The sequence below is a fragment of the Poeciliopsis prolifica genome, unplaced genomic scaffold (assembly GCF_027474105.1).
Source record: "Poeciliopsis prolifica strain line A6 unplaced genomic scaffold, Auburn_PproV2 SCAFFOLD013, whole genome shotgun sequence".
Taxonomy (NCBI): Eukaryota; Metazoa; Chordata; class Actinopteri; order Cyprinodontiformes; family Poeciliidae; genus Poeciliopsis; species Poeciliopsis prolifica.
The window spans coordinates 11305868-11318370 of record NW_026562388.1 but is presented as its reverse complement, the minus strand read 5'-3'; the positions used below and the strand labels follow the sequence as shown (position 1 = coordinate 11318370).

The 12503-nt window shown below is 38.0% G+C and overlaps 2 protein-coding genes across 3 annotated transcripts; one reads left to right on the top strand and one right to left on the bottom strand.

The window, feature by feature from the left end:
- Positions 1-320: 320 nt before the first annotated feature.
- Positions 321-5430, bottom strand: LOC129365560 (leucine-rich repeat-containing protein 74A). The gene is made up of 13 exons (XM_055038830.1): positions 5322-5430; positions 4703-4878; positions 4523-4630; positions 4350-4443; positions 4175-4224; positions 4014-4095; positions 3845-3930; positions 3574-3768; positions 3400-3495; positions 2718-2861; positions 2442-2546; positions 2074-2159; positions 321-1498 (listed from the first exon to the last, which is right to left on the bottom strand). Exons 1-13 carry the CDS (start codon positions 5428-5430, stop codon positions 895-897), a joined length of 1935 nt encoding a protein of 644 aa, XP_054894805.1. The 3' UTR covers positions 321-894.
- A 1853-nt stretch (positions 5431-7283) lies between these two features.
- On the top strand, positions 7284-11507 carry angel1 (angel homolog 1 (Drosophila)). 2 transcript variants are annotated; one of them, XM_055038829.1, is made up of 10 exons: positions 7284-7390; positions 7870-8583; positions 9033-9259; positions 9344-9413; positions 9505-9947; positions 10045-10180; positions 10284-10394; positions 10721-10754; positions 10933-11096; positions 11203-11507. In XM_055038829.1, the coding sequence occupies exons 1-10, from the start codon at positions 7300-7302 to the stop codon at positions 11343-11345; spliced, it is 2133 nt and encodes a 710-aa protein (XP_054894804.1). In that variant the 5' UTR covers positions 7284-7299; the 3' UTR covers positions 11346-11507. The 2 variants fall into 2 exon arrangements, with proteins under 2 accessions (XP_054894804.1, XP_054894802.1); XM_055038827.1 differs by having other exon boundaries at positions 11185-11507.
- The last annotated feature ends 996 nt before the right edge of the window (positions 11508-12503 follow it).

Genomic DNA, 12503 nt, shown 5'->3' with positions numbered 1-12503 from the left:
ACCCGGATAATAAATAGTCGTACGTTTGCAGACAATTATCCCTGTGCATGTGTTGGTGTCCCATAGAGGAGGCCATGAATAGTGTACATACAGTAAAAGCAAAAAAAAAGTTAATAGATAACATTGAATAAATATGCAAGTTTATTTATAAAGTGCATTAAACATGATTCCAATTTAAAATTAAATCATTAGTGAACTAAAAGAAAAACAAGAAAGAAAACACAATTAAATCAACAAAAGTAAACCAAGACATGGAAATATTACAAGAGATAATATATTTATAGAGCAATAAATTAAGAAAATGCTATGTATTTCACTGTATTTTATAACTATTTTAAAACCCCATTCTGTATGGCTCTCTTTCCTGAAATCAACATTTTTATATGACCTGATACATTTAACTGTGAAGGAAATCCCAACCTGACTAAATTTGTAGCAGGGAAATACTTTTCACAGAATAAAGCAGACTGTCAAAGAAATTCAGTTAGACTCCATATTTAGTGTGAAAACTGAAGGTCAAGATCCTAACCCTGGAGGCTATCATTTGTATTTCAGCTTGCTTTAGCTTTTTGGCTCATTTTAGCCTATAAACTGTTGTGACCTTACAATTAACTTAGTAAGGAGTATTCTGAACAAATTTGTAATACTCTTTGGATGGGATTTTTTTCATTCACTGAAAGTTTTCACTCCTCTTTTTTCAGTATTTCTAGTTATGTTTTGTAGGCTTTTGCTTCATCCTTCTGATTTTGCCTATTTCACTCATTTCTGCTAATATGACTTCTTATGCGTCTGCAATTTTCACAAAAAATATTCAGCTTACAGTATTCACACTGCTTTGCACAATGCAATTTTTTCTAGCTTTATTAAGAGATTTTTATTATTACACAGCCAGTGTTACTTGATGCTTTTTGTTGGATTCTGTGAGTCTCTGACACCATGTTTCTTCACTTTTTGTTTCTTTAATTTCTTAGATTTGGCCTTAATCTCTGGCTGCTGTGTGTTTAGAGCAGGCCTGGACCTGGTCAGGCTGTTGCCAGTAGGACTTAATTTGCTATAATCCGTTTCTGGATCGGAGCGAACACCCTGAGCAGAGATGGATTTGCTTGTTGGAGAGTTGGAAGATTCTACCAAGAGGTTGGGCTGAGAGTAGGACCGCATCGCTGGAGAACTGGTGGGACGGAAAGGGGAGGTTTCTCCCAACAGATGAACATGGTCGCCGCTCATATTAGCGATAGAGTAGCGGCTGCTGTTTGACATGACGATGTGGTGCCAGGAACTGAGAGGGGTAGCAGAAAAGGGCTGAGGGCCGCCTGAATCTTCCTTGGCGCCTCCTGGGGAGAAAATCATGGAGCTGTGAGGTGTGACAGCTTCCACTGCCGTCTGGAAGGTCTTCAGTATGCGGTCACTCTTCTGCTTTTCTTTCTTCTGGCGGGACTCCACCTTCTTCAGCTGACGACGGTGATCTCTCACCATCTGTTTTCTTGTATCTGCCAGTCCCCTGAAGGAAAGATTAAATACATTTAAAAAAATATCTAATTACTTCTCTGTAATTTTCACAAAACATATTCAGCTTACAGCATTCACACTGCATTGCAAAATGTTTTTTTTTTTGGTTTATGTTTACTTTTGATCTCCAAAGATCTTATTTCTTATCCCTATGTGGCGAAAGTTGAAAAATAAGAAAAAAATTAAATGTAAAATATTTGATTTAATATTTTTTATTATAGTATGAAATAAAACACAAAATAGTAATGTTGTGGTGGTAGTTGGGTTCAAATAAAGGAGGAACCCACAAATTGAATTACGTTTAGGGCCTCATGTAATCTTGGACCGGCTCTGGGCCGGTCCAACAATTTAATGCTGTAGTAAAATATGAGACACTTCCAGGTTAGTGGGTACTTTTGCATGTCAACATGACTGTTGAACATGTGATGTCATTCATATTTGACATCCAAATAATGTTGTCTTGAAACAGCAATAAACCTCATTATTGCACAAATGTCTACACACTCTTTCACAGTGTTCATTTCCCATTAATAAAGCACGTCAGTAATCAGCGTGGGATAACCTCACCTGTAATCTACCATTCCTGTTCGGCCCCGATCAAGTCTGTGAATCAGTTCCTCGATCTGAAATCGACTCAAAGGAATGCTTGATTGCTAAAAGTTTCAAACACACACATGCACAAATGTTATAAGGAGATATCGGGAGCATATTCCATTGTCTGGTTCATTACTGCAAAAGAGTCAAAATTCACTGTATAGATTTGCCTGGCTTTCCAAATGTTTCAGAAAGCCAAGCTAACTGCTGCTTGATCCATTTAAATACATGAAAGGTCTACCTGCTCTAAGCAAAATGAAGTATAACTGAAGGCTGTTGGACAATAATATATTAATATGACACATTATTGTTGCATGTGATTTATTAATGGGCTTGGAAACCTGAACTGCTTTCCTGAAGTCAGTGACAGGTACTCGCATGGTGCCATCTTTGTCGATATTCCGAAAGAAATCCCATAAACGCAGTTTGTGTTTATCAAGATAATCCTGCCAGAAATAATGGGAGAAATGGCTTTAGTTATTTTAGTAGCATCAAAATATTTATTTTTGTGTAACTTTTAGTATTTTTTTGTCATGTTTTAAATTAACACACTTTTTCAAAAGGTAATATTATGCAAAGTTTGCAGAGTCTCTTATTGAAAACAAACTGCAGCCCACCTGAATGACTTTCATTGGATCAATGCGTTTGGGTGGTTTTTGAGCTATAAAACCTCCGACCCCTTCATACTGCACCTCCAGACCAGGATGCTCCTGACACGTCAGTTGCAAAAGATTCACAAAGTTCTCATTCACCAGAACATTCTGTTTAAATGAAAGACATAATGGACAGAAAAGTATTTTGTGTGTGATTTTAATTAACTTCATTAACTTGAACCCAAACCTTTTCTGCTAAGCTAATACACCATATAAAGTCCAGCACCCTTCAAATATGCTACAGCCACAAAATTGCATTGGATTCCAAGGGTGTTTTATTTAGTGGAGCAACACAAAGTAGTGCACAGCTAGAAGGTGGTGTGAAGCTATTACAATCTTGAAATTCTTTTTTAAAAAATTGAGAAATGTGTTGTGCACTTTACTCTGATATTCCAAAATAAAACCCAGTGCAAAGAATTCACCTTCAGCTGTCAGTTAATTACTAAATTAAGTCGTTGAGTTCTCGGGCCTTTATTGCTTTATGTTTATCACATAAAACACTGAAGTTTGTAGCTGCAACTTAAAAAGTTTGGAAAAGAAAAAAACAATAATAATAATAATGATAATAATCAAGAGTTATGAATTCTTTTGAAAATTTCTCTAAATGTAAATCTTATTAGGTCATCTAACATAAAGAATCACTCACACATATGTTGATCTGCTCCAGAGCCGTTTTTGGTGTGTTTTTCACCACATTTACCAGGGCAAGAGCTCCCTCTACTGTTACAGCATTATAAGCCAGCTGCAGAAGTAAAGGAGCAAAACATCATTCTACAGTGCATCTCCAGTCTGGCCAAATGAAGCCAGTCAGTTAACCTACCAGGAGGACTCGTAGCGTTTCATTGTAATCCAGACCTCTGCAAAGCATACTGACTCCTTCATTGGTGATGCAGTTATTGCTGAGATTTAGATGCACCAGAGTGTTGTTGAATTTTAGGGCTTCACCCATGGCTAAGGCTCCTTCATTTCCAAAACCGTTCCACGATAAGTCAAGATGTTTCAGCATCGTATTCACCTAGAAATATAAAATGGAATAAGATCATTTATAAGGGCTGATCAGAAGGGAAATGCTGTTTGTTATTTAGTCAAACCTTAAGACCAGCAGAAAAAGCCACAGCCCCTTTCATTCTAAGGTGATTCCAGCTGAGATCCAGAACTTCCATGCCTTCGTTGTTTGCTGTTGAAGTTAGTGGGATTTCTTTTCTGTATTCTTTTCAACTTTCTAACCACTATAAATTAGACACATATACTTTACCATACCCAGCAGCTGTCCCAGATATTCTCCTCCTTTTCCACAAAACTTATTATGACTCAGGTCCAGATCCGTTACTCTGGAATTGGTCTAAAAGCAGATGTGAATGCAATCTGATCATTTTAATAAACAACCCCAAATTTGTTTTATTCAGTTATTCCCAACTTACTGACAGTGCTTCTGTAAAATACTTAGCATCATCATCTGTGAATCCATTTCCTGAAAATAAATAAACAGCTAAATTAGTAAATTAATAAACTTTCTCTCAATATTAGTCGTAGAAATGTTTCCCTTCACATAAGCCTCCACCAAAAACACACACAAATTAATTAAGTCCAAATTACCTGAAAGTTTAATAGACTTTAAAGAAATGCTGTCCATCAACATTTTAGCTACATGCTCAGCTCCTTCAGATTTCACATGATTGTTGGATAAATCCTGAAACAAAAACTAATTGTTTTAAGAAATCCTGGGTCTTTTGGTACCCTCTAGTGGTTAGTTTTCAATTTTTACATACCAGATGCTGGATGGTAAAATTAGCCCTCAGCAGCTCTGCCAGATATTTGACCCCCTCAGCTTGAACGTGATTATAGGCCAGCTCAAGAGTCCTGATGTGCACATCAGACTGGAATAAATGCAGCTCATCAGATTTATCTTGTCAAAAATTTGACAATGTGAAATTTTATTTTGAACTCACCATCAAAGCAATAGCGAGTGCTTTGCAACCTAAAGGTCCAAGGCCACGGTAGGTGAGTGTCATTGTTGGGGAGCTATGGTTTCGAATGAAGGAGGAAACTGGAACGACACCCACCATTTTGCAGGCCTCCATGTATACTTCAGCAACAGACATGTGTTTGCTGAATTTCTTTTTCCCTGAGTTTAAATAAAATGTGGAGACAATGTCACTCAGGAGCACCTTTGCAAATGTGGATTTTTTTTTCTTCAATATATTCAGGTGCATCTTAAATTAATTTCCCACAAATAACAGTAGAAAGTAAAATTCACAATTTCTATAAAGTCTTATTTGACTTTTTACATTAACATTTCAGGTAATGTTGTTTATTTTAGCGTACAGTTAATAACATTCTTTTTTTTTCTCCAAAAATTATAATCTTTAATAAATAAATGCCCAGCTTCTGTAGTACATCTAAGTAATGTATTGTGCATTTAAGTTTTGAATTTAGTTACAATGATGAATTATTTTTTGTAAAATGATTTTTCAATGTATCAAGACTAACCTGAAAGGTAGCCCATAAGTCTATTGTTTCATAGCAGTGAAAGCTTTTTCAAAAACAAAAACAATTTCAGAAACTCACCATCGGACTCCAATTCTTGGTCAGACTCGGTGTCTGTGGCTTGTGACTCAATAGGTGAAAGACAGTCTTCATCTTTCAAACTTAGTTCTTCAAAGGAGGGTATTGACATTAGAGCTTTACATCCGAGCTAATGTGATACACTTCCCTTTAACAACCTTTTCATTTGTTTTGTGAGAGTTTGTACTGGGAAAAAACATTAGCTAGTTACGTCTAGAATGTAATTCTACCCTTGAGATTATGTGTCATGTAGAGCGCTATTAACAATTCATGCATCAGCTTGGTTCCCATCCTCTCCCTTCAATACTATCTGTAGGCATTTCAAAGCAAAGCTGCAAGTTCATGTTTTCTAATATATGGTATTTATAGTTAAAAGTAAAAAAATAATAATAATTGTTTTGCCTCAAAAGCGTTAGGGAGTTAGGAGTTGAATTAGTCTACCATAATGTTTGTAGCAGTTGTTTGGTTAATTAAAAGCCATGCAACTAAAAACTAGCGATCAGGCCCGAAACCTGGGAGTGGTGATGGACTCGGACTTGAACCTTGCGAGTCACATAAAGACAGTTACAAAGTCAGCCTTCTATCACCTGAAGAACATCTCCAGGATTAGAGGACTAATGTCTCAGCCAGATCTAGAGAAACTCATCCATGCATTTATCTTTAGTCGCATTGATTATTGTAACAGCGTCTTCACAGGCCTGTCCAACAAATCAATCAAACAGCTGCAACTGATCCAGAATGCTGCTGCTCGCGTTCTCACTAAAACCAGAAAGATAGAGCACATAACACCAGTTTTAAAGTCCCTCCACTGGCTCCCTGTAGCTCAAAGAATAGATTTTAAAATACTGTTGTTAGTTTATAAATCAATGAACGGTTTAGCACCACAATACATCAAAGATCTGCTGTTGTTGTATCAACCTTCCAGACCTCTCAGGTCTTCTGGTTCTGGACTGCTTTGCATCCCCAGAACCAGAACCAAGAGAGGAGAAGCATCTTTCAGCATCTATGCACCAAAAATTTGGAACGAACTTCCAGAAAACTGTAAAACAGCGGAAAGCCTGACTTCCTTTAAATCGCAACTAAAAACACACCTGTTTAGAATTGTTTTTGAAATGTAATTTAAGGTAATATGTAACAATGTATTGTCTATGTTGCATGACTTTGTGTTCTTGTGTTTATGATGTAAAGCACTTTGAAATGCCTTGCTGAAATGTGCTAAACAAATAAAATTTGATTGATTGATTGATAGATATTGAGGTTATGCTCCAACATGCATGTCCCTAGTAAATAGTATTTTCTTATGGGCCACTGAACACCTAAAACTCTTTCCTCCTGACCTTTCTCTTTCCTGGAAACCTGATACACCTTTATTTAAACTTAGCTAAATCCTGTTTTATACATATTGTGTTTTTTTTAATCTAACAAATTCTTCAGTTTGTCTTTAATATGTAATTTGTATTTCTTTTTTTTTCAAAATCTTTTTATGACTGTTTGCAAGACTGTTTTGCAAACAGTCTTGCAAAACAGTTTTACAAACAGTCTGTTTTGCAAACAGTCTTGCAAAACTGACAAAACAGTTTTTGTCAGTCTTGCAAAAAGACTGACAGGTGAGGAAAACCAGTCAGTTGTCCTGCAGAAAGAGTATTAACTCTTTGGTTAATACCAAAGAGTTTTTGGTATTAACTCTTTGTTATAAATTAGTACATTTAGCAGGGAGCTAAACTCCTAGCTGGTTGTTTTTGGTTGGTCTGACCAATAACAACCAGTCTAAATAGACTTTTTAAAAATAAATAAATAAATAAACGTTACATGCTGCACTTTAAAAGTAAGAGAGTTTTGCTGTTGACAAAATGCTCTGCGCTCTACCGTATTGCATGTAATACAGAGGTCAACAAAATTGTACATGAACCTGCGCAAATAATTATATGAGAATTTGGCTTGCCAAACATTGCTGACCAACACCGCCAACATCAAAGTACGCATGCGCAGATTACATTTCAGAATCATGATTGGTGTTTTGCTGTTTTACGCGTTCTATCCGCTAACTTTGTTCTTGTTCCGTCGACCGTCAGGTACATCGAGCTATAACTTTTATGAAGGCTTTTCTTACACTTGTTTTACCTCGCTGCTGTTGGCTAATGGTTGCTAAGGTTAAGTTTGCTGCTGACCAAGCAGTTTCTTTTCTGTGTGCGAACTGAGGAGGGTGTGTGTGTCTTTTTCTCTGTTCGTAACTCGGTCTAGCACAACTTGTCTGGTTTTTAAAGGTCAACAGACATGGCTGCTCTCCTGAATTTTCTTTCGTGTTGCATATTTTGTTTTAAACTGCCAACTGGCGGCAGTTGTTGGTCCATGTTCTTACGCCCCTATACGACGTCCAAAGCATCACACGTGTTTACATGTTTTGCAGTTTTCTTTACCGATAGCAGAGCTAAAGCTTCGCAGTTTAAAAAAAATCAATTACTGTAACAAGAAAATAAATGCAACATGTTAAATTAATTAGTAGCAGAGCATTAATGCACCACTGTTGTCCTATTTTTATCCTTTCTTGCAGAGGCCTCGAAGAGAAGCGTTCCTCTGTCAGTTAATGGCACAACAGTGTGGGATGGTGATACTGTCCCACTTAGGAGCACTCAGTCTGAAACAACCATGCAGGATCAGAGTGCAGAGACGAAGGAAAGGCTAAAAGAATCAGTGCCCCAGGAAAACATTACAAGTCCCAACATGGATGAGGAAAACCTGTCAGCTGTCCTGCAGAAAGATATGAGGAATGACGCAGCTGCAGAGACAACTGACATGCAGACCACAGTGGAGGAGGAAAGAGAAGACCCCAAAATGGGAGATGGGGAAAAGGTTGTCTTTCGTGACGTTATGCATGACAATCGGAATGAGAAAGAAATAAGCAGTTCTTCAGGCGATAATGTCGATTATCTGTTCAAATACCTGACGTTGGAGGGAAGCATGGACAAAATCAACTGTCCTGAACAGAATCAAAACAAGACTGAAAACAATAAGGAAATGCGTCAAGCGTCCAATGCTGAGACGTCAGAGAGTCCAGATGAATGCTGGGATGATTATATAGTTACCACTGGAAACCCCCTTCTCCCCAACTCCCAAACTTGTCTTAAAATTGATGAGCAACATGATGCACAAAGCGGGTGGCACTTTCCAGTAGGACCTGGTCTTGCGCAAGAGGTTTTCTGCCCACAGTGGAGCTTTCCTGTTGCAAGTTATTATACCACTGTGCAGCCAACTGTGCCCTTTGAAGGTAGGAGGGATTTTTATTTTTGTTTGAACTTTAGGTGACCTGGTTCTGGTCTGCATGTTTGACTAATGAGTTGGATTTTATCAACTCAAAAAATGTAATTTATTATATACCATGTGTTTTTCTACCACTTTATTTTTTGCCAATATGTTTGGATAAATCACTCTGTGTGCAGCAAGCATCTTCAGCATTGACCATTTTTGGCATATGCTACATGTGGAGTCTGCCAGTGGCTGTTTATTAGATTACAAAAATTTGTCATATAACATTTGTGGAGGAAGTGAATTTTAGGTCTCATTTTTTATAAGCTAAATGATTAAGATGGAAAAAAATCTGAAATACTAAAATATATTTTTCACTTTTTGAGTCATCATGTTACTAAATGAACATGCCGATATTCTAATTAGAACTAACCTGTAAGTGATTTGGTGTGCATTTGTTTTGTCACCCAGTGATGTGGAGAGTGTGGGAGGACTTGGATGCTGATTCTGAAAGCGTTCTGACCCCGATCACAATCAAAAAGGCCTCTCTGGACTTCACTGTCATGTCCTACAACATCCTTGCCCAAGACCTTTTGGAGCTGAACCAGCATCTGTACGCACACTGCCCCCTAGAGGTGCGGCAGTGGAGCTACCGCTGCAACCTGCTCCTGAATGAAATCGAAAAATGGGCACCAGATGTGAGTCAGATCCGTTTGTCTTTTTATGAATCTGATGTTGTAAAGCAACTGATAGTTTTTGTTTGTTTGTCCTTCTATGTGTAGATTTTGTGTCTGCAGGAGGTTCAGGAGAACCACTACCATGAACACCTGCATCCTCTCTTTTCTCAGATGGGTAGGGCAGCTAAGATGACACAGAGGAGCTGTACTGTTCGATGACGTTGCGTCAAAAGTTTCATACCTACTCTGCTCATGTTTTCCCCCAGGCTACACCTGTGTGTACCAGCGGCGTACAGGAACAAAGACTGATGGCTGCGCTGTTTGCTATCAAAGCTCACGCTTCGCCGAAGCCGCCGTTTCCAAGCTGGAGTTCTTCAGACCTGAGACCGGGCTGTTGGACCGGCACAACGTAGGCATCGTCCTGCTGCTTCGCCCGCTGGTCACCACAGAAGCAGAGGCCAAGGAGGCCGGCCCGCCCCTTTGCGTGGCCAACACACACCTGCTCTTCAACCCCAGGCGAGGTGACGTGAAGCTGGCCCAGTTGGCAATAATGCTGGCAGAAATCGATGCTGTGATAAAGTCCTGCAAGGCCAGAGGTGAACACTGTAATGTTGTCTTCTGTGGAGACTTTAACTCTATCCCACACCTGCCTCTGTACCAGTTCATCACCACTGGTGAGCTCAGCTACCAGGGTCTGCCAACATGGATGGTGAGGAAACAAAATGGCAGGACAATTGTGTTCAATCTGAGCGTGGATCATCCTCCTGCGGATGATTGTGTGTGTGCATGTGTGTTGTGTCCAACAGATTTCTGGCCAAGAGGACCTATCCTATAAGCCCAGTTACCACAGACTGTTTGCTCCTCCGTGGCCCAGCTCTCTGGGGATTTCAGACACCTGCCAGTATACAAGAGATATCAGAAAAACACATAGTCAGAATTCAGGTCTGTGATTGTTATCCGTTGAGTATTTGTTATAATGATCTGAATAGCAGGTTTACATCTGTAGTATAACTGTTTCCCATGATCCTCTGGTCTCCTCGTGTAGGGACTCGTGGCTACTCACATGAATTCATGCTTCAGCTGCGCTTCTGTCCAGCCGCATGCGTTCGTCCTGAGAAACTGGTACTGATTCCTGGAGTGACCGACAACAAACCAGGTTGTGCACACATGCAGTCCAAAAAAAGAAATCTCTTCTGGGTTACAGTGGGACCTAAGAAAAATATGCTATTTAATATGTAGAACCAAGCAGGATAGATGGATTTTTTTTTCTTTTTAATTCTCTAGCGATGCCCTTGAAGTTTGTGAAAAGAGAGACATAATGATCTTGAATAAGGATTATATCATCTCTTTCCAAAGGAATTAAAATTTCTTAATGTTTCCCACATTTTGTCTCTTTGTGGCATTTATTTTATATTCAACCATTTTATTTTACACACCTGCTATTCTTGAATATTAAATTTCTTACCTTCTCTTTGAGCTCAGATACTTCGGAGGATGCTCAACATTATGAGAAAAGGTTGGTTAACCAGATATTTTGGTTTCCAATATACTAAATATTATATAAAGTGTTTGTTTTTTTTATCTTTAAAAGCCACAATCATTTTCCTTTTTAGAATCACACTTGTAATAAAATGTGTAATTTACTGACAGGATATTTAAAAGCAGAATAAAGATGGGTACTGAATGTGTTGCAGATTCAGAGACCGTCTCAGGCATCAGGTGGACTTGGAGTCCGTCTATAAACATGTCCTTCCTGGTTCTGGGTGTCCAGAGGTCACGACCCTGCACTCTGAGGGTGGAACTACTGTGGACTACATTTTCTATTCTCCAAAACGTACTTTGACCAAAAAACAAAGAGGTAAAATGACAGGATTGGAAGAAGCCAGCTACTAAGTGTTGGCTTTAAATTGCTTATATTGTTTGTATTGATTATTTTCTTCTCCTAGCTCATAAAATGTCTGCAGGAAAAGGCCTGAAGCTTGTTGGTTCGCTCTCTCTCCTGCCTGAGGACTTCTTATGGTCAATGAACGGACTTCCCAACCACATATTCCCTTCGGATCATCTCAGCCTGGTGGCTCGATTCCAGCTAGACCTTGATGACGCATAAAAAAAAATATAAGTTAAATGTTGAGTTGTAAGAACTCACTCTTTTTTTTAGTGTAGAAATAATGAACCATTTTGTTCATAACACGTTTGAAGTTTTTATTTTTTTGTACAATATTCTCCAATAAATGGAAGCAGAAGTTTGAATAAATATTTTTCAGGTATACGAAGAGCTTCCCATGTTTTTTTAACCATATTTTCTAAATATTGGTACATACATAGATTTTTCTGTGATTAAATACTACAGAAACCTGGGTCTTCTGGGATTGATGGCTTTAATGGAACTTTACGGCTCTCACAAACTCTTAAGCTAATAGGCCTTCAGCAAGTTGCAGAGAAACGACTTACATTTTTGAGCCATCAAAAAACTGCTGGGATATGTATGCTTTTACGACTTGGATGTGCTCCCTGATCTTAATTCTTGCAACCACTAAAAGTTATTAATAAAACCCCTCAATATGAGGAAGAGGGTACCATGATTACAGGATGTTGCATAAGCTAGCAAATGACGTTTTGAAATAGATAAACTGAGCCTCTGAAATAGAAATGTATGAAACACGCATAAAAAGCTATAACTATAAAGCTGATAAATGACTACAACAAGCATCATATAAATTATTTCAACCAGTAAGGATGAGACTATTGGGAGTGAGCATCCCAATTCTTCCTCATTCATTGAATAATTTTTTTGTGGGTATCTTTTGTTTAAAAACAGAAAAAATACAAGCTTTTGGCGATTAGCTGCAATTAAATCACTTTAATTACCAAAAACAAATTAAAAAGGTTATATAACAGTAGGTGAACATTTTGAGAAATATTTCAAGGGTCCTAATTTTTCCACATGATTGTAGTTAACTGTACATTAATCTTAACCTCATGAGTTACTACTGGCAGGTTTTAGCCAACTATTATGTTTTCAGGCAAGATTTCATCAAATACACATTTTCCCATGATAAAGCTGCTATTGGTGAATGATGCAATATGCATGTTTTGATTGTACTTGCAATAAACTTTGGACCATAATCTTACTTCTTGCAAAAAAAAGCAAAAGCAATCCATAAAAAAGCAAACAGATGTTATACATAATTAAATGCCGAGTATGCAACATTTGGAGAATTGTAAGACTAAAATTGAGATTAGTGAATTTTACCCTGATAATCAT